General features: G+C 38.0%; 1 protein-coding gene and 1 long non-coding RNA gene across 4 annotated transcripts; both read right to left on the bottom strand.

The window, feature by feature from the left end:
• Nucleotides 1-5,868: 5,868 nt before the first annotated feature.
• Nucleotides 5,869-15,067, bottom strand: LOC137171126 (nuclear receptor subfamily 5 group A member 2-like). The gene is made up of 6 exons (XM_067574893.1): nt 14,937-15,067; nt 14,672-14,813; nt 12,617-13,263; nt 9,544-9,663; nt 8,373-8,520; nt 5,869-7,745 (listed from the first exon to the last, which is right to left on the bottom strand). The coding sequence occupies exons 1-6, from the start codon at nt 15,036-15,038 to the stop codon at nt 7,492-7,494; spliced, it is 1,413 nt and encodes a 470-aa protein (XP_067430994.1). The 5' UTR covers nt 15,039-15,067; the 3' UTR covers nt 5,869-7,491.
• A 1,189-nt stretch (nt 15,068-16,256) lies between these two features.
• Nucleotides 16,257-19,520, bottom strand: LOC137170698 (uncharacterized). 3 transcript variants are annotated; one of them, XR_010924659.1, is made up of 3 exons: nt 19,046-19,520; nt 18,878-18,905; nt 16,257-17,032 (listed from the first exon to the last, which is right to left on the bottom strand). It is a non-coding gene; the product is annotated as an uncharacterized lncRNA (long non-coding RNA). The 3 variants fall into 3 exon arrangements; XR_010924657.1 differs by having other exon boundaries at nt 18,878-19,520; XR_010924658.1 differs by lacking the exons at nt 18,878-18,905; nt 19,046-19,520 and adding an exon at nt 17,742-17,784.
• Between the last annotated feature and the right edge of the window lie 3,140 nt (nt 19,521-22,660).

Here is a 22,660-nt window from a genome sequence, read left to right as displayed (position 1 = left end):
ATAGACAGGTAAAAATACTCTATACTGGGTTCACTTTTTCAAAACATTCAGCTTGATGTGATGTCCAAAATGCACTAATGCAACCAAAACACTTCATCCATATTTCAGGGTCATCTCTTGTACCAGAACACTGACAACATCTGTCTCCTAACAGAAACACTCATTACACAATGATGTAAAAGACACAGTGGAGGGTGCTACCTTACAGTATATCTCACAGAAGTGAATCAGAAATGCTACAATATGTTTTTTTTCTTTTCTTTTCTTTTAGATTTTTTAGTTTAGTTTTTTAGTTCTTTAGTTCCAAGTATACAAAATTAAACTAAAGTAATTCCAGTGATGTGACACAAAACTAGCTACAGATATAGAAATACAAGAGTGCAAGTTAACCCTGTCTTCTGCATTTGGCCACAAGTTCTCATCACACCTTGCAATACACCTGGGAAAGACTCCTTTTGTAAATATGCCCAGACATCCAGCATTCACTGCATCTGATCATGTGGCTGGTGGTCATAAACTTTCCATCTCCATGAGAAGAATTCCTCTGTGGGGTTGAGGAATGGAGAGTGAGGTGGAAGGACTGGCTGTAAACCATTCTGCACCACTTTGTCAATTACAAAATGTTCTGGATTCATCTCACCTGCCCTCTTGCCTCACCTGATACAAGTCTTTCATATAGCCTAGATCATCAAGGAATGAAATGAGATTTAGATGTAGATGTAGCAGAAAGTAGCAAATGTCAGTCTAACTTGACTTAACCAGTTTTATGCCTTAAATTACATGTTTAAATGTGACAGATTTTTGCTTGGAAAACCAGTGATAACAATGTGACTGGTCATGAATATTGATCAGACATGTAAAAACCATTGAGTACATTGTGAAATTACAGACCAGATGAGGTGAGTTTGATATTAGCAATCCAAAATCCTCTAATCTGGCAAGGCGCTCTGGGTTTTTACTAATATAGTATCAACTGCCCCCTTTCCTCACCTGCCACAAGTCTTTCATAAAAGTCATCAACTAATGAAATGAGGAGCTCAGTGTTGTATGTCCCAATTAGGAGTTTTTGCATTTTTATTTTTCTGTTCTCTTTTAGATGTAGTGGAAAGTAGCAAGTTACAGGAGAATTCACAGTAATTTTGTGTTAGGATTTAAAATGTAAATTTAACAGTTTGACAATACTCAAGCATGTGCAAGAAAAAAAGGACTAAATACACAAAGGTTTAGTGGTGGTTGAGTTTGAGTGAAAAAATAGTACATGTATTTTGAAAGATGTGGTCATTGAATGCATCTTGTGTCAAAACAATAAATAGTGATCAACAGTTGAGAGTTGTAGTGACTTCTGTTGTGCTGACTGTGTGAAGAGTTTTGAAAAAGTGAACTCTGTATTGAGAAATGTGTTACCAACTGTTAAAACTCTAAATTAACCAAGCTACCAATGACAATTTCTATCTTTAAATTAGCTGTACTGATGCAACAAACTTTGTAATTCTTTGATTCCATGTGTTATTTACTCTGTTTCCCACAACTACTGATGAAAAGCAATCTAACACACACAAGTATATATTAGCAGGATCCCTTTATTTTTTTTCCAGTGAAGTATTAAACTATATTTGCACAGTGTTTATTTTTCACTTTCTGTAAAAAGTTAACTGTACTGCTTCGTCCCAAGCAGTTGTGGGCCTGTATCAGTGTGTATTTAGTCACGCTGCCTTGTTTTGTCCTTGAACAGGACTGATGCCAATTTGATGCCAGCTGGATGTCAAGGTCTCCAGTGAGGTGGACGAGATCAGATAGGGCGCCTCCACACAACAAGATGAGTGCATTATGTTGATTAAGCCCTTCATTAAAGCAGAGTGGACAAAACAGGTGGTTGAAGGTGTAATCGGTGGGATCTCAGTGGTTGATAACAAAGGTTTAATGTGCTCTGACTTTAATCTGCAGGAAGTGTGTCTGTTTTCTCATCATCCACTGCCTTCATGTTCCAATATATTATCTTGGACTAAATAACAAGATTCATGTTTCACAGCATGTAATATGTATTCTGAAGGGATGTGTTGCAAATATTTGCAAAGAGCTAGAGCTTGTTTCCAAAAACCAAAGTTTGTGTTCACGCTGCACCTATTGACATCAGCATCATTAATCTCTTCATATCTGCAAGGATGACCAGTGGCTCCATCAGAACTCACGTTTTGTGGCTAAACATTGCTTAAACTCATAGAGCCTTATTCTAACCTTAATTCTACCCCATATCTCAAAGGTTTCTGAAATACCACACATGTCAGACTGGGTTTTTGGGAAAATTATACAGCAAACATGTAATGTAATATAATGATATAATCAATCTCTGACTTGGATTTGAATATTTTTTATCAATATGAGCATCATATAGTTACAATGAAAGAAGACAGACACAGAAGACACTGTTTATGCCATAATGTCACACATTTTATTTCTTAATTCAAAGTTACTTAAAGTGGCAACATTTTTATATTTAAGTCCCGCTCCACTCAACAATATGTTTCTCTTCTTGTTCCTACAGTTGAATGTTTGAGCTTCACTGTGCAGAATGATGTATGTGCAAAGTTTGAGTATGGAAGGTTGTTTTCACATTCATCTGCGAAAGTGGGATGTTTCTATGTGCTCAATAAATATCCAGTTTTAAGGGGTGGGCCTATAAGCATTATGTGACATCACAATTTCCAATTCTGGTCCAATATTCAACGTATAAAAGTGTGATTGATGTGGAAACTTGAAGCCTCCAGTGCACATATATTGAGAATGGACTTTTCAGTTAATTAGGAGACATCTTGTGTCCAACAGTTAAACTTCTGAAATCAAGTATATTTGCATATTTATAGTTTCTGGAAGATTTAATGAGGGACATGGAGTAGATACAATGTATAGACTCATACAAAAATAATCCCTCTCAATCATCACTCATGACTCACTAGAAGTGTGTAGCGGTGTATTTATTTACAGAGACTCTGCCCTCTGCCTGTATTTTCTTATTTTTATATTATTTTGCTGTGTTTGGGAAGCTTCTGGGTGTCAACCTTTGGGTGGTGGGTGTGTAGCCCCCAGCCAATAATAGCATGCAGGGTGTGAGGTTGGGACTCATAGTGTAGTGACCAGGTTACATTGCTATCTCCTCTCTCTCGTCTGCTCTGCTCTGCTCTCTGTCTCTGTGTCATGGATGTATGAAGAGCTGAAGGTCTGTGTGTCTGCTTGACCGAGGGCGGGGCTGAGATACACTCACGCAGAGCAGAGAGACCACAGCAGACAGGATGAAGCTCTGTATTCACACAAAATCCAGCAATGTGACACCTTCCTGCAGGGTTGTGTGGAGATGTGGGCGCCGCTTGCTGTCTTCATTCATTCTCTAGCTCGCTTGACCACTTCTTTTCTCTCTCTCTCTTGCTCTGGTGTCAAGCTGGGGAGGAGAGGCCAACTTTGAACGCTGTGTGTTTACAGACACCAACTGAGAAATCCCGCATAGTAAACCTTTAAGGATTTTAGCAAGATAATTTAACTTTTTTTGTGGGAAAACCATATCAGACACAAGTTATTATTCAGAGTACAATATTTTATATTTATCTTAAAGCATGTCTAGAAGAGATCTTTAACAATGGATCTCATGACTACTTCTACTTGAAAAGTGGTCACTGATAGTGACAAACCCACAGAGAATTATAATCCACTCTGCAGTTCCCCTCAGCTCTACGGAGCTTTTACATCTTTGCTCTTTACATTGGTTCACTCAGTGCTCTCATCAACCTGGTTTCTAGCAGCAGCATTGAGCAGCTGTTTTCAGTGAAAAAGCTCTGATAAAGCCACTTTACACTACCTGCCAGAACAGCAGACAGACCCAGTTAGAGTCTAGCTGGTAAACACAGTGGAGCATTTAGCAGCTATATAGCCAGATGTTCTTTGTGAAGCCCAGAGAGAATATTGGACTTATATTCATTAGGTGAATACAAACATAACACTGAATGAATGCTAATGTTCTGTGTTCTGAGTAATGCTCTGTGTCTGCTGGACGTCTAAATGGGAAACTGATAGCAAGTTCCCTATATCAGCTTCAAAGGTGATAATATGTCAGTATTGTGTTTAGAGCTTGCTTTGCTGCCCCCAAGGGTCCAGAAAAGTCATGGCAAGTTAAACAACCTGCTTCAAGTTTACATTTACATTTAATAATTTGGTGCACATTTTTGTCCAAAGCAACGGACAAAAGGAAGTACAATTCAAGCCAGATTGATGAGGCCTTCAAGAATAAGTGCCTCAACACTCAGTTCACGTTCAACCTGACGCAAGACATAAAACCTGCAGAGACGCTCTCACCAGATAATGCCTGATCTTTCTGATGTTATGTCCTGTTAGTGACATGACCGAGTGACAGATGCAACATAGTCAGTGGAAGTTAGTCGGTCTTTGTGAAGCCAAGATTTCTAGCAGACTTTGTTGGACAGAGCGAGGTGGAACAAAGCTGGACATGGGCACAGATTTGGGACATGTCCTCACCAATGTTAAGGTGTTGCTGAATTGTTCCTACTAACCGATCTCAAACAATCTTGCCATTTTAACTCCACATAATGTTACCGGTTAGATCTTTGCAGAGTTGCCAGGCTTTTGTGTTTCCTGCAAAAAAAGTTGGTTATTATAGTAAAGAGTGAAAGGAGATACTCCTCTGGTTATCTGACAAACCTCGACTTCAAGGTGTTATGCATTGTTGATTACCTGCAACCCAGTGTTGAATGACCAGTGGTGACTCTGAAGCGGGTAGTATTCATAGTCTAAATGTTTTAAACATCACAAATTTGAAAACGTCAGACATAAATGAAAGAACTTTATCACTGTTGGGGTAAATTCCTCCCATAAGTGAATTAAGACATTAGGTCCTTTTTAAAGAAGAACTGAAGTGTCAGTAACAGCTGAGCTTAGCTAATAATCAATCCAAAGACCAATCTTCTTTGACACTATTAGGACAAATATTTATTTAACCCCATCCCTCCTCTTTTCAGAGTGGATAAGTTATTACTGCATGCACTGTTTAGGGGAAGTATAAATAAATAATCAGTAAGGTCAACTTTTTGCAGTCAGGCTCTTAATGTATGTATGTATGTATATATGTATTTGTGCATATGTGTGCACTTGAAAGAGAAAAGAGAGATAGAGAGCAAGTGCACACACACAACTGTTTATTTTCGGTGTCTGATAAAAGAAAAATGTCCTTACCAAAGTTAAAACCAAATCTATGTTTTTGGAACTGGATATCGATGTGCTCAACAGAGGGCCTGGCTGAGATCACCAACAGCTCAGTCTTAGATTGAGATGAAGGAGACGTTTCTTCTGATTATTGATTGAGGCAGGCTGAGATCTGCGCTGAGACAATAGGTTCGTCTAGCAGGAAGGACCAGTAGAACTGTGTATCATAATCATAGCAGTGGTAAAAAAATCTAGAGGAGGGGACCATGAACAGATCCTTGCGGTACCCCAATGGAAAGGAAATGACACATGGACTTTTTGAATGATCATCCTGTAAAGTAGGACTCACAGCAGAGCAGCGCTGTACCCACAGGATGCCGACAGGTCCAGCAAGATGAGAACTGATGATTGGGCATCACTTCTTACTGACCTCAGGGTTTCTATCACTGACAGCAGTGCAGTTATTCACCTCCTGAATGCAAAATGCTTTGATAGAGATAAATGTCCTTTCTATTCCTTGTTAGTTACTTCATAAACATTTCATGAACAAAATGTCAACACATAAATCAATACAAAGTTTAAAATGGCTCAAATGAACACACAGCAAAATAATACACAGAATACGCATGTGATATGTATATGCTCTTTATGCATGTACTGATCTTATAATTACATTAAGCATTGTACATACGGTATAGTGTCTTTAAACTGTTCTACATGTTTTGTAAGGCCTCATGACATCCATAAACAGCAATATGAGATTTTACTGGTGGTTATATAAAAATATGACCTACTGGAACTCAAATGTATTTAATTTTTCATAACCAAACTAATAAATGGTTTTAAATAACAGGAATACATTTTACACTGTTACAGATCAGCTTCGCTTTTGTTTTTCTGTTATGCTGAATGTTAGCAATTTCCCCCTGTTTTCAGTCTTGATGCTAAACTAGGGGAAACTCTTTCCCCTACCTATCTCTACATAAGATGCACTGAGATGAAATTCAATGCTGGGTTTGATGGCAAACATATTTTCCAAAATGTCAGATTGCTCTTTTAAAGGACGGTTTCACAGTTTTTCAAATCTGTCCTTAAACAACAGTCAGGTGCACAAATGAACATTGACACATGTTTTTCTTGCTGTAATCATTCCTCCTGTTCATACTGACCATTAGAAGATCCCTTCATAATGCACTACCAATGTTAAAAAAATTTTTTTTAATGAACATTAAACAATAGAGAACGGAACCGAAGTATCACATTTAACAGAATTTATTTTCTTGTACAAGAAGGAGCGTTGTGCAACACACAGGATGAGGTTGCAAAGAAAAAGGTTCCCAGTGGAGCGCTTATCACAGGGTTTTATACACTTTAAGTGGGTGTTACAGTTCTTTTCTTAATCTATCAAATACAGACTTATAGATAACGTCATGTTTGTTTTTCAGTTCTCCTGTCCAGGAGGATCTTGTCCAACTGACCCCCAGATGACATGTCTCACCCTGTCTCCAACAAATTCTAATTTCTACATCTTCCTCTTTACAAATGTAATACTGAACTTCCTTTAACCTTTGCTGATAAGTCTGCTGATGTTGCAGAGTTGCAGTACAAGACAGGAACAATTCATCATGATAGATAAAATAGTAACACTCATACACAGTGTAATCATAATTTTTATAACAAACAATGTAAGTGATGGGGGACAAAATCCACAGTCCTCCTTCTGTGTAAAAATGTATTTAAAAGCTTATTTGAAGTTAAAATGAAGCTTCAGCTGACCAAATTAGTCAAATTAAGTAGATATCTTTCAACATTACAGTCTTTTTAGTGCCAAAGCTCCTCTTTTTGTTCCTATACTTCCACCATAGCTAAATAGGGAAACACTGTTGAGACCCAAAGAGGGAAAAAGACTGTAACTGTTGGAGATATTCATTTTATTTGACTAACTCAAATTTGATTGCTGAAGCCTCATATTATCTTCATATAAACCATTAAATATATTTTTGCACAAAACGAGGACTGTGGATTTTGTCCTCCATTTGAAGGGATCTTAGTGGTCAGTATGAACACGAAGATTATAGTGGGCAAAACCTCTTTTTATGTTCGTATGGGCACCTGACTGTTGTTTTAAGACAGACTCAGTGGATACGTGTCACATTTTCCCGTTTATAAAAATATTTATTGTATATATTATTGCTAAAATGCACTCTTAAAGCACAGAAAACACATTCATCATAACCTAATGCTTGCGTATACTATCGTGCAGACAATCACAGACCCACTCAGTCATCATGCCCAGCTGTGCTTAGCGTGGAGCATCTCAATGAGCAGGTTGTTGCAGGGCACCTCACCACTCAGGTGTTTGCAGTACAGGTAGTCTTCAGCGAGGGTGCTGAGAGAGCGTAACTCAGACAAGCACAGCAGCAGCTGAGAAAACCGTCCAAGGTACTGAGAGGAGGTGCACAGTGTATACTCCAGCAGGGCTCCTTCAGCCTGCTCCTGGACTCTCTCTATGAATGGATGGTCTTCAAGCTGTTTCACATCTGCTCAGTGGCGGAAAGGGAAAGTAACAACCAATGAATGTAGAAGGTTAGTATCATGGAGCAAAGAACTGATGCTAAACTAAACTCTGGAAAGAGAAACTGTAAAGATTAGGCAAATTAGTCAGATAAATGGTGATAAAAAACAATGGTAGTGTTTGAGAACTCCTGTGTTTGAGAACTCCAGAACATCTGTCTCCAAAGTCATTCACAATTGACACTAGCAATTGTGAATGAAGCTGTACTCAAAGTTGAAGCAGCAGTGGGGGCTGTGTTTGGACAGTGAATGACCTGCATATTCTGCCTTGATAGTTTCTAGGCCTTTGGAATGTACAGTCCCCAGAGTGGCGACTTTTTTGGACACCAGGAACTTGGGCTGAGAATCTACATTTAGACCCTGGTTCCTCTGGCTCAAGTGCAGGTACAGTTCCTGAAATTGTTCCTGTGATGAAAAGTTCTTGTGATGGAAACAGGCTATAATTGTACTGATGTTTGCATTGTTAGATAATCACTAAATAATTCACTGTTGGTAAGATCCAAAAATCCAAGTGATTGAATCTGTGGGTAACTCCAAGACTGTTTTTTGCCAATATGAAGCTTCATGGATAAAAACCATCAGACGTCACTAACCTGGATTAAAGAGGAGGAGGAATTTGATGCAGGCAAACTCTTCCCGGTCCACCTTTAGAATGGTAAGCCTCTCAACTAGCTCCTGTCCTCTCTGGACCAAGCTGGCCAAGGTGGGACCAGCATGAGAGGCTATGGCTGACAGCTCCACCTGAACCCAAGAAAACGTGTAGATATCAGAAACAGTCATGGATGTAACTTTGTACAGCACAATTTCAGATTCATGTGAAATAGCTCCTTTCTAAGATTGGAAAAATGCTTGGGGCTTGCAGTTTAGTGTTTAAAGCTTTGTTTGGTAACCCTTTACACACTAGCTTAGACTCCATGCCTTTAGTGAGGTGATGTTTCATTATGTTCCAAAACAGAGTTTCTCCTTATTTTATCACCAAGCTCTACAAAGCTAAAATCTGCCCTCAAGTGCCCTGTGTCACTTTTTTGGCAATACACAGGACACAGGGGTTTCAGGGGTGTCTGGGACATCTGTACAGGGATTGGAGGTGCTCACCTTGAAGCACTATACCCAGTCCTGGTTACATTTCTATGCCCTGGTGTTCCTGTTCAAGATGAGGTATGAGGTATGAACCAATCACAGTGGTCTGTGTAAATCACCACCTAGCCTTTCATCTCATACCAATTTGCCTTGGGTGACCCTATCAGGAGCCCAGGCTCTGGACAAGACATCTTCCAGGGGCACAAATCCCTCCACCATGATACAATTGCGATGAGATGGGACAGACAACACTACGGGGACAACACTTCCCTTTATATCTTTAATGTTGAAATATGTTGAAATAGAGGAGAAGAGTTGATTGAGGTACTGGTTGAAGCATATAAAGAGACAAATTCAAGAATAAATTTGAGACTGCGTCACAGCTTACAGATCCATAACTGCTCTCTGTACATCAAATTAAATGGGAATCAGAACTCAAAATAGAATTATCAGAGAAGTGTTCTGCAAAACACAAGATACACCTAAAATTCAAGGAAATGGAGAGAATTCGGTTGGAAGAATTGCATCATTCCCACCTCTTCTGGAGACATTTTAGGTAGGATACATAGGATAACAGAAGAAGTAGCATTAAAAGGCTGTATCTTTGCAAAAAAAATTCTACCTGCTGCCTTCAAAAAGGCATTGACCAAAGAATGGGATAAAACAGAATCAAAGATGACTCGCCTCCTGTCCGGTGACCAGGAGCACACTGTCTTCTTTGCTGTTCAGGACCTGCCTTGAGATGATGTCCAGCAGCAACAGTTCACTCCAGCAGCTGTGCAGCAACTTCATCTGGTCAGTCACCTTGGAGAAGGAAGAAAGAGGTAAAACCATTTAAATACAGGTTTTAAGACAAGACCCTTTCAGCCAACCTGAACAATTGTTAAGCCACTTCATTCCAGCTGCCTCTGTTCACTCCCTTTTTTTCATTTCACTGCACACATCCTCTCCATTTTGCTCTCCCTTCTCAGAAATTGCAATAAGCTATCAGGTAGGTACCAGATACAATTAAAAGCTTGGTAAGCAAGCTTAAGGTGCTGGACCTAACTTCCATAAGTTGAAAGTGATGAAAAGACACCTTCATATTGTCTTTACCCCTGTTCTTGCACTCTCTGCAGCCATGCAGCATCTGATTCTTGTATTGTTGTATTAACTAACACTGATGGGAATATGGCTGTGACTGAACACTCTTGCCTGTACACAAATATGATGTCTGTACATTCCAATTAAAGCTGACAACCTGAAACCTTTGTAACCTCTGGGAAACAGCCTGAGGACAGTGACAGATGAGCACACACCAGTCTGAAAACCAGACACAAAGACCTGGACACCAGCCATCAACAGCCACTGAAGAAGCCAACAATTTCACATGCAATGTTAATACCTAAATGTAATCACCACTTCATTATCTGTATGGATAACAAATGGCAACACACGTGTATACTGGAGTTATGTCTAGGAAGCACTGGCAGTTGCCGTTGTGTGGCTGTGTGGATGTGATAGAGACATACATAGATACATTAGACCACTGTCATGAATGGAAGCATTTTCGTGAGAAAACACTTTTTAGGTTTACAGGTGTTTAACTGCATGCTATTGCTTCATTTTTGTCATGTCTTAAGCTGCGATTATCAAGAAACATTTACAATCACATTGGTTGGTACAGACTCACCTTTTTGCTAAGGTGAGATCATTTTGAAATGTGTGAACATACCATGATGTAATGTAGACATCTTTGTTTTTTGAGATTTTTGTTGTAGGGTAGCTAGTTAGGCTTAGTATTATAAAGCAGTATGACATGGAAAAATGTTATTGACTATTATTCCACTGCTATTTTATTCCGATAACTTTGAGTGCTTATCTTAGAAAAACATACCTGGGCTAGTAACACAGATTAGATTTAGTTTTAGCTTTAATGTTTGTATTTTCACCTTTACAAGTGAAAAGGCTAGAATGAGGACTAACAGATGAGTTAGGCACACGCTCTCGGGGAATGAGTTTGGCCGGGGCTGCTGGAGTAGAAACTTTCGCAAAAATACAGTTGTTGCTATTGAACACACTACACTGATAGCATTCAGGACCAGCTCCCATGCAGTGGGGCAATACCACACAGTGGACGTCACAGTCCTGAAGGGGCTTTTTCTAATGTATCCTGTTACCTTTCAAAATACTGTAACATTTGCTAATGATGTGCTCCCTGACTACTGTACTATGTTACACTACATTAGCATTACTTCTGTAGACAGTAAGCTAGTTAGCTGGGCATGCTAATGTTTGCAGCTTACATTAACGTTACAACAGATAAACACACTGTTTAATTCATTCCTTCTGCTTTTTCTCTTGTGTTTTTGGTTTTGAGGAGAGTTAAAAAAAAAAAAAAAGAAGTTGTAGTATGTACAGGGAAAACAGAGCTTTGTAGAAACGCTGTCATATCAGTGACAAAATAAATGGTGGCAACATTTCATTGTTTTACATTGGTGTTTCATTGGATGAGGAAGAAGAAGAAATGCTTCATGTGAGTGTTGTTCTCTTTATTGTCTACTTTGACGGCTTGTTTAGAGTTAAATGTAGCTATCTACTACTATCTATCAAGCTGTTGGAATCTGCTTGCAATAAACAAAATGTCAGGAAGCCACAGCGGAAACTTAAATAGTATACTGTTTCTTCTTCACTGGTTTTCTGTGGCTGACTTGCTCATCTATCCTCCACACATCCTCCAGTAGGAGGAGAATTACCTGTTTGAGCGTTTTAGTTTTGATGGAGGTATTTGCAGAAAACAAGCTGAAACTCCTGCTGTGGACACATGACATTTTTACTTGAAAACAACATTTTAGAATTTGGCTGGCTTATGTAGACATAGTCTAAGAAGTATTAGAGGGACAGAAAGATGAAATAACACAGCAGGTGCCACGCTGCCATCTAAAAAATGTAATCTGTAACTGAATTGTAATAATATAAACCTTTACAAATGTAACTGATCAGTCAGTATTCAGTTGCTCTATTCTTATTTCTGTCAGCAGAGTGTAATAACTGCTGAGACAGCGTTGGTGTTTCAGTCACTTCAGTCATACTTGGCTGTATGTGTGATTCATCCTGTCAGCATGTGCTCATCACAGCCAGCGCATTTCAAGTAGAAAGCACAAGACAAACATGAGCGTGGCTGTTCCAATGTGTGATACATGGTATAAATGTGTGGGTGTGTTTGTGCGTGTGGGCAGGTGCATGTCTGCTTGCATTTGTAGCTTAGAGGAAGTCTGCAGTGAATCTGAAATTAGGATTTTTTCATTTATTGTTTCACATGTCCATGTTAATGAATTAATTTACTTTTCCCCTTGCTTCCAGTCATTGTGCTAAGCTAAGCTAAACTGGGAAGAAGCTGCTAGCCAGTAAACCTGTATGTAAACAATGCAGGTTTCAAAATCAAATTTTAAAAAAAGTCAGTTTTGTAAATGTTTCCTGAGGAAGCGCATTCAACAGGTTTATTAGACCTGGTGAGAAACACTGAATATAAACAGAAACTCCACAGGGTACCTTTAACTGTCAGCCAGTTAACTGATTCAGAAAAGTTGCAGCAGTTGGCACAGTGGGAAGGAACCATGTAAGTGCTCATGCACATAATGAAACAGGAGGTATGAATTATCAAAGTACATGCCATTTGTTGTCACTATATGTACCAACCTAATTGGACCATGTGGACACAATCAGTTATAATAACACTGTGCTCAGTATTTAAAACCAAAATCAGATAGGATCTCACCTTAAGCTGTTTGAAGAAGATGGATCTGCGAGCCCACTCCACGATGAAGAACAGTGTCTGGTCAGCCATGAGACACATCAGGCCGAAGGTGCTGAGGTTCCTGTGTTTCTCCCAGCTACTCTGCTCCTGCTGTAGGCGAGCAGTGATCTTGTTCTGCAGCTGTAGCTCATCTGTATCACAGCGCACAAACTCCATCACTAGCTGAGGCATCCTGGGACCATGTGGAGAAAAAGGTCTTGAATATACCTTGTCTGAGTCGATGTAGATTCCTACAGCAGAGCGTGGTGAACTTGTACAGATGTTGGTGTGCTCTGACTTGATGGTCCAGTTTGAAAAGGAGGTGCACTGGTACTGGGTGGCACCAGGTGAGTTGGAGGGCAGGAGTGTACACAGTGATGGAGGTTGGTAGCTGATGCGGTCATTCTGTGCTGTGGTTAGTGGGATGGCGCTGAAGATGGGATCTGGGTGGAGGCCACCGGTACAGGTAAAGTCTCTCTGGTGGGCTGAGGAGACCACAGGTGGGCTGCTCTCTATTCTAAATCCACTAGCTTGTATCAAAGCCTTTCTCTGCTGCTTGAGAGCACGATCACGCTTGTACATGGGGCCAAACTTGTTTCTGCCACCTCGCATCCGATCTGCACGGACAGCTGACAAAAAATGTTTATTTGTCTGGAGCAGTTTTTCAAGCTGATGTATACTGTATGTGCACAAAACAAATTATGATATAAATAAAATAAAATAAATAAATACATTTTACTTTGGGGAATTACATTGTACATTTATAAAGGTATTGCGTAAATATTATTATTAATATAGCATAAATATCTTTTAAACATCTTTTCATTCAGGGAAACGTGAAAATGAACCAGTCCTGAACTTTTAAACTTTATTTATTGTCATCAAATATATTCTCATTGTATGGCCAATAGAATATCAATTTTCAAAAAACAGAAGGTCTGCTGTCCTTAAACTGATTCAGCTGCTTTTTGTTGGAAGATGAATGGAGAATCCTATTTCAACATTATCATTTTTCTTTCCTTTTTGAACATAAATTTGTCATTTTTAGTGCCAAAGTCCCTCTTTTTGTTACTATACTGCCACCGCAGCTCAACAGGGAAACACTCTGTCAAGACACAAAGAGGGAATTTTTACTAAAAAGAGAGTAACTGTTGGGGATATTCAATTTATTTGACTAACTCAGACTGCTGAAGCCTCATATAAGCTTCACATCAACTTTTAAATTAATTTTTGCACAAAATTACTTTTTGGATTTTGTCCTCCATCATTTACATTGTAAGTGGATTACAAAGGGATCTTTTAATGGTCAGTATGAAAAGGAGGATTATAGCAATCTTTCTATGTATATTCAGGCACCTGACTTTTGTTTTAAGACACACTTGGAAAATGATGAACCTGTCCTTTAAACTTGTGGGTCTGTTACACTGCAAGACAGACTGATTCTTATTTCCCAAAGCAACTGAATTTTAGAGATGTTTTCCCTATTTGCTCAGTAACACTGTGTTTGACCCCAAAATTATGTAATACAGCAAATGCTATTTTGAATGATTGGACAGTATGTCGAAATCAAATGAACTGACTTTACTTTTACTGTTTGCTGAAAAAAGGTTCTATGATTTATTAAGTTAAACATGATAGAGCATTTTACTCTGCTCTCAACTATTATTGTTATTGTTGTTGTTGTTGTTGTTACAGGAAACAGAAAAGAATACAAAGAAAAACGTTAAACAGCATGAAACCATCGAAGATTAGATTAGGATTGTTTAGGATTGTTTAGATTAGATTAGGATTACACAACGTCTCTTAATATTCAAATGTACATTTAAAAAAAAAAAAAAATCATCTCATATGTTGGCAGCAGGCTTTAAAATATACCATACAATAGACTATAGGCCGCCAGAAGCAGGTTAAAGTTGTATATTTGTAACATGTATGAGGATACAAGGTTTTCATTACAACAGCAGTTTACTTATAACCGACAGTTAAACTCTGTAGGCACTACAAATGTATTTCCTGAGAATGAAAAGCCCTCCTTACCTTCCAGTCGCATGCCAACATGAAGACACTTCTGAAATCTGCAGAACGGACACCTTTTTCTCTGAGTTTTATCAATTCTGCACTCCTGGTTCTCTGCACAGATATACTTCTTGTTGTTTTGAACCGTTCTTTTGAAAAAGCCCTGCGAGTGTTAAAAAAGATGTTACTAATAGAACAATAATTGTCCGCTTCACAAGCTACAGCAGAGGTTACAATACACAGTCCTAGTAGGCAACAGAGTAATGTAACGGAGAACAACGTCTACCTTGCAGCTTTCACAGGTCAGCAGACCGTAGTGGTATCCAGACACTTTATCTCCACAGACTGGACACAGCTCCTCCACATCCACATCATGTCTGTACTCCATGCTGGACGATGGACCTGGGAAAGGCAACATTACGGTTTCTCTTCCCCATTCACAATCGACTAAAAGTTTTAAATTCTGAAGAAGTTGCACCAGCAGCTGTGAGACATCGTGACGTTTGCTTCAGTCTGAAACCAAAATCAAATCTGCTGGTTGATCAAAAACATTTATCAAAAATTAAACAAATAATGCCAGTGGTTTAAATTGTCCCGGAAAATAAATGCATTCGAACAAACTGGATCATGAGAATCCGAAAAGGAAAACAAAATAGTAGGCTACATGACAAATAGAAAACTACCATATCATATCATATCATCGCTCTACTGACTGTCCTACCTGTTGTTGTTCGGCCTTTGTTGAATACTATAAATGTTGAGTATTTGCTGAAATCAAAGTTGGTGTATATGCTGAGTATTCTTGCAGCTACCTGCACATATGCCGGGAAGCATCACTGGTCTCATGTCATCATCCTGTGGAGGAGGGACAATCTCCATGGTCCTGATCCTGGAGCTGTCTGAGGTACTGACCAGGGCCTCGTTTCCTAAAAGCATCCTAACTGAAGACGCTGGATTTAAACAGGATGAACCAAACACATGCTTTATTTCAGTTTTCATTGTTTTTGGTGACTTAAAGTCTATATTTTCAAATTATTTGTGAAGTGACCTTTGTGAGTGATAATGTGTAAAGTAGAAAATAAATCAAAACTAAAATACTACACACACAAAATAATTCAACGATTGCTCAGCCAGTCGGCATTTCAGCCTTAATTCACGGCTGAATCAACGTCGTGGATCATGATGGATCACCACTGAATTTTGTTTCGATTTTGAAAGACGAATCAACGTTGAAAGTGAAACTTTGTTTCGTCTTACTTCTCAACATTGAATTTCCCTTTCATTTTACACTGTACACAACCGTGCATTCAATTATATTATAACCGAGTTTGCAATTGGATCAACATGACAATACTGACTGAATCAGTGATTTACATATTCCATGTTTTCAATGGATTGTTCAAGTTTTGATTATGCAACTTGCTGTGCATAACTTGCAATACTATTATCCCTATACCATATAAATAAAAACAAACACCTCTAAATAACTAATAAAATGTGATCAAATGAAACTCTTTCCCTTCATTTCTATGTAGTACAGGACAACATTCTATTTGCAAAATTTCTAAACTTACTTGAGTTAAAAGCATTAAGAAAAGCAGACAAGTTGAAGGATCTTTCCAAATGATCAGTGTATTTTCTTTTTCAATGAAACCAGTACAGCATTATCCATGTAAGCAACCTCTATTCAATGTCCTGATCACAAGTCTTTAAACATTAACACAGTAAATTCAACTCTTAATGTAACATCAAGTGGGCAACATACTGTCATATGTGGCTCAAATACTGCTGAGGCAGACAAATAAAAACAACAGCCTGATTGAGGTAAATTCTGTTTCTGAGAGTCCGCAGACAAAGAATGTCCAGCACATTAAAAACTTAACACATGTCCACAGCACCAAGCAGAGTGGGTTTGCTTAAGTGCCTGTCCGCCAAAACACTTGAGAGCATTGCCTGTTGTCTTTAAGGCCAAGGAAGAAAAGGAAGGGAGATCTCAACCTTATGGTGAACCACAATGTTGAAAACTAGACTAAATAAGAACAAACAAAAAAGGTCACAAAGTCGAAATTGTTGTTTCTGAGGCATCTTGTGGCCTTTTGTCAGTGGATGGAGTTACTCAGTTCTTAAGGAGACAGTTTTGTTATCATGTGACCAATTTCTCTCATGTGATAACAGCTGGTTGTATATGAGGGGGGACCGCAGCCTCATCTTCAAAGATGGTCTGGCGTTGGATTTGAATGTCCTCCTTGATCTTTCTCCGGCCGTCCACAGACTCCTGGTCAATGACCTTTGACCGCTTTCCAGTGGATGCTGTGGCTGGGTCTGGTCTGGTGTTCAGACATTTGATGAGTTTCCGGAGCTCTTTGTGTCTCTTATGCAGAGCTGTAGAAAGAGAAGAGAAATTATCAAGGGATAGCTCAACTTACTCTATGTCTCAATGGGCAGATTACATACAGGTAGAAAGACATATATTATTTCTTTGTCTAGGTCACCTTGTGAATCACTTACTACCAGGGCTCAGTCTTATCACAAAAAATAAGCTGAAAATGTGTTGAATTACCTCCATAAATATTGCCAAAAACTGAAGAAAGTATCCATTTTGTTATTTTAGTGTTAAAATTACAAGTCTGTATTTTATTGTCATCAGAAAAATCAGGTTTTAAAGTGCTCCTCCTCAGATCCACGTCTGCTGTCCTCACATACAACCTGTTTAGCTGACAAGCAGCCACATCGTATTTGCACAGATTAGAGCACTCACTCTTGCTCCTTCATCAGTCAACAGAACTACTCTATCCTGACTCGCTCATTAGCAACCCTGATGCTGAACTTCCTTTGATACAAGTTTAAGGCTATACATTTATTGAAGGTGAATTGAAGTAAAGGAAAATGTTAAGTGAATGAAAATGTAATCACGTGGTAATGAGGACTGAGACAGCAGTTGTGTATTTATATATTTTAGGTCAAGGGATGACAGGATCACTGACAGAAGTCTCCTTCGACATCTGGAGTGATTCATTTTTGTGTCATTTCATGATATGTTAACCTCTATATTGAAAACAACATATACAAGCATTGTTATTCCAAACCATACCTCAGAACAATGTTGAAGCCCCGCCTCTTCTGACTTAAGAAAGCTGGAAAAGACACATCAGTAGTGCATAGGTATAGAATTTATGATTCTGTGAAAGAGGGACATAATTTATCTTAGCATATAAATTGAGTTTTCAGATGCCTTAGTGTGGATATAGTCAAAATATTACTTTCAGTTGCCAATTTATTAGGTAGACCTCACCAAACCTGATGCAGTCTAATACAGACACCTTACAATAATCCTTCATTCATGAGGGTTGTAATGTTGAGTATTTGCTGAGACTGTGTTGGGCCTTGGCTACAAGTTTGGCTATCAGCAATAATTATCAGCAATAATTAATGATTATCAAAGATAATCATTAATTATTAAAATCAATAAAAAATATTCATAAGAATTCTCCACCCTGGAGTCAGGGAAAAAGATAGCTAATTCAGTCTCAAAGTGTACTAATGTATCAATTTGAAACTTTCATTAATAGTTAACTTAATAACTATAAACACAATCACCATATCAATAGCTAGTTAAGGTTGATGGATTTTGGAGTTCTTTGCAGAGCAACGGTTGGCAAAACTCATTCTTGTGCAACATTAAAACAGACAACATGTATATCCAAAAGCATTTATTTAACAAAAAGGTAAAGAGCAAAACACACAACATTAGTCTAGTTAAGTGTACCTATATACAAGTGTATGCGTGTGTGTGTGTGTGTGTGTGTGTGTGTGTGTGTGTGTGGGTGGGTGGGTGTCTTGAAACATGGGGTCAGCCAGTGAGACCCAACAACTGTGTCATTCAACTTTGTGTTAACACAGAGAGACTAAAGTCTTATCATTCAGACCATCAGGATGATGAACTCTGGGAAATATAGTTGGTGTTGGTGTTGAACTGCATCGCATTAACTGACAGATGTTTCTGCTATTTTTCAGCCTAATAGGGTGGACACACACACACACACACACACACACACACACACACACACACACACACACACACACACACACGTCATATGACAGAATGTGCAAACAAAGTGTGGCGGGGGATATGACACCAATAACATCTGGAATCAACACAGCTTTATAAAGACAGAGCCAGTGACAGAGAGGAAGAAAGTGGGTAGGGAGAGGCATAATTAAACTTACTGTTAAACTGGAGTTAAACTGTGCATGTCTGTTGGGAGATGGACAAAAAAACAGACCTGTCACTTCTAACTGGGCATCACAGACCCAAGAACAAAATTTTAAAGTGGGAGAAAAGTGTCTTAATTTTAACAATACACCTTAAATCAATCTAACATTAAGCATACACACCCAACGCTAACTCGTAGAAAAAGGGAGACAGCTTTGTAACATGTGCGCCTCTTGAATTGCAAGTTTGGCACACAGTATAGCATACATCTGCTGCTGTTATAGAGCCACATAGCCTCACTGCGACTGCAACGATGTTAGACCTGTGACTTACGGACAGAAAGGCTAATTTTATACTCCATATCAAGCAAAATGAGTGAAATGAGATGCTGAAGCGACATTTCTTCAGAAATGCGCAAAATTAAGCTCAGCTATTTTACACAACAACTTTAGTAAACATCACTGCCACTTTTCTCTTTCTGCTCCGAGTGAGAATTGCAAGGACAGCTAACGTTTCAGCGTTTGCATTTTCTGTCCCTAAAACTTCAGAGAAAAACCTGGTGGGGGCAGACATGTTTCTCACTCAGGTGTGTACAACGTAATGCTTTCCACTGTCTCTACCACAGTGGTTAGCCGTTAGCTTAGCCAAATATAGTACGGTGAATCAAGATGACTCACCCCACTTTATCGTTAATCACCAGTATTTTCTCTTTCGGGCATTGCTATTAACGTTAAGCTGCATATATAAATGGCTTAATCGAACACACAGGTGAAGTCTAAAATGAACACGACTCGAGACTTTTCCTCGCTTACACTTTGCATAATTACATAACAATTATAATTACAGCACCGCTTAAAACTTTCGATGCCAATGTAACTGTCACTGTTCTGGCTCCATATAATCCTCCTAATCTTCATCCTACCAGTCTGTTTTTATAGCGTTCATAACGATAATAATGATGGTGATAAAAATATCACTACAACAACACAACCATTATTATTATTATTATTATTATTATTATTATTATTATTATTATTATTATTATTATTATTATTATTATTATTATGTGTCAGCATCAACATCCTCCTCATTCTCATCCTCATATGTAATAATATGTTACATATGTAATGTTATAATAATAAAAATCATCATCATCAAAATAAACATCATAATAAACATCTTCGCACCATCCTCATATCAAAAATCATTATAATAATGAGTTACAGAGCGATGTTTTGGATCAGAGAGCATGATGCAAAAATAAAGTAAAACAAGATTAAATATTGATTAATTAATCAAAATGATAAATGTTAAAAAATAAATAAATAAATAACTGAACTGCATTAATTACCATAATAAAAATAAAATATTTTAAAAAGTAAAACTGAACACGAAGGGAATGTAGAATTTGGAAGGGGAGAATCTCAATTAGAATGAAGAAATAAAAGCAAAACTAAGCAACAACACACAAAATAATAAAACAGCAACTAAGAAAAGAGGAAAAGGATGAATGAGGAATGGATTGAGGGAAAAGAGAGAGCACTGAAAGTTAGACAGCGTAGGAAAATGTTTGTGTGACAGGAAATTGGGCTGAGGGAGGCAGAATTAATTGTGATTGAAAGAGTGTGTGTGTATATATTCATTCATCATTGTATTGTGGATTGGAGATCAGGCAATGATCGGCTGTGTTTTGTGAACAGTGTGTGCATTTGTCTGTAATATTTACAAACTTCTGACTTACCAGACCATCTCCACAATATCCTGCAAACACCGAGGATCTAGATAAGGAACCACTCATCTCCTGCATGGCCACTAAATCAGAACACTGACCCTGCCACCTCTGATCTTTCAAGCCCTTCAAAAGCCAACAATGGAAAGACCAATTCACATCCCACTGTGAACTGCAAGCACAACTTGGATAAAACTCACCTCACCATTTGCTAGGACAAAGGACAGAAAACCCATGGACTCTAAAATGTAGTTTTAGATTTTTGTCTGAGTACAGTTAATACTGCACACATCGTGTGTGTGGATATAATCTATATTCCCTATCCTTAAGCCAGGGTGTGTACCAATAACACAATTTTGTCATTATTGACACCCCTAACATCATGTTAATACCATTCTGCTTGTTTCACTCTCATAATGCTAAATGTAATATAAAATACTTTTTTGTGTTTTTATTTCAAGGCTGTAAAAAATGTTACTCTTCAGTAGACCATATTTGTGAAGCTAACAGTTAGTTTGTTTATGCACAAATACAGGAGATGGAAAGAGGGAGAACATATCCTGCTTAGAGATCTAAAAGCCTCAGGCCAATCCTGCATGTCCTTAAAAACATTCACACAGCTCTGTTTACCAAAAAGATCAATTGAGAGGCAACTGAAAGATGTTTAATCGTCTCAATTGAGAGGATTAAACATTTAGGACAATTAGTAGTTTGTGTATTTTTATTTTTCTGTTTCTTTTTATGTAGATGTAGCAGAAAGTAACAAATTACAGGTTAATTTACAATCATTTTGCCTTATGTTAGGATTTTGAACGTAAATTTAACAGTTTAACAGTTTTTACAATGGTATGTAAGCATGTGCAAAATGTTTGAGTGAGAAAACAGTTCATACATTTTGAAAGATGTTGTCATTGAATGCATTTTGTGTCAGCAATGAAATCTGATCCACAGTTTAGTCCACATTGACTTCTGTTGTGCTGCCTGTGTGAGGAGGTTTGAAAATGTGTCTCAGTATTGAGAAATACATGTTAGCAGTTGTAAAAAATAAACTGTAATGAACAGAGGAGGAGTAAAGATTCCTACAAGAAAAATTCACTTTTGGTAAACATCCAAACAATAAAAACAATATCTGATGTTGATGAAGAGTAATGAAACTTTACAATGGACTTGCAATGACATGTTGGTGTTTTGTTGATATCAAATCCGTATGCATGTTAATAAAAGGCTTTTTTTTTTTTTTTTTTGGTGAAGTAAAAAAAAAAGTTGTTGGGACACAAGTACAAGTGTTTAGGAAGGCAATCGCACACATGTAGCCGCGATGCAAGAATAGTTTATTAAGTTACCAACGTTTCAACATGGCAGTCTTCTTCAGGGTATGAGGGACATAATATCTCAACAAACATTATATTGTGTTCTCAATCAAATTTACATACTGTAGGAGTAGCAAGTCACTGATTCATATGCCATTTAAAAATCACATTAGAAAGGCTCAATACATTTGATAAATAGCTTAGGTTATACAATGTATCAAAAACATCTTCATATAAATATCAAAAAAACAGCTAAAAGATAGACATTATATCTCATGTTCTTTCAAGAAGCCTTGTATAAACAGAAACAAACAATATAAAATCATCAAACCTTTCAGCAGTTGCAGAGAAAAGTATACAAACTGTTAGTTGGGCAAACAATGTAGACAAATTGTTGGTCAGTCAAACAATGTAAAACTGTTAGTCAGTCAAACCATGTGGACAAACTGTTGGTTAATCAAACAATATAGACAAAGTGTGGAAAGACAAATTTATGCACAGCGAGTCTATAAAAGAAGCCTTCACCAGTCTTTTTTTCCAGATAGTCAGATAGTCTCTGAGTGCTGGGAGAAGAACAGTGGTTACCAACAATACCAGACGCTTTTCTTTTCCAGACATTACTTCTCTGTATCACTAATACGCATTTTAAAAGGTAAATAAATACTGTTCTGCGTCAGTCTGTTGGAGTTTCTCTGAATGCATAATGTGGGGACTTTGCACCAGAACTGCGGTAAGTAACATACCTTTAGGTTACAAGT

This window comes from Thunnus thynnus, chromosome 19 (genome assembly GCF_963924715.1).
Source record: "Thunnus thynnus chromosome 19, fThuThy2.1, whole genome shotgun sequence".
NCBI classification, from domain to species: domain Eukaryota; kingdom Metazoa; phylum Chordata; class Actinopteri; order Scombriformes; family Scombridae; genus Thunnus; species Thunnus thynnus.
This window is presented reverse-complemented; position numbering and strand designations above follow the sequence as displayed.

Coding starts and splice junctions, on each gene's coding strand:
- LOC137171126 (XM_067574893.1), bottom strand. CDS start 15,038: ATGGAGTACAGACATGATGTGGATGTGGAGGAGCTGTGTCCAGTCTGT. Junction 14,814..14,936: donor TGACCTGTGAAAGCTGCAAG/GTAGACGTTGTT, acceptor TAACACTCGCAG/GGCTTTTTCAAAAGAACGGT. Junction 8,521..9,543: donor TCCTGGTCACCGGACAGGAG/GCGAGTCATCTT, acceptor TCTTGGGTTCAG/GTGGAGCTGTCAGCCATAGC.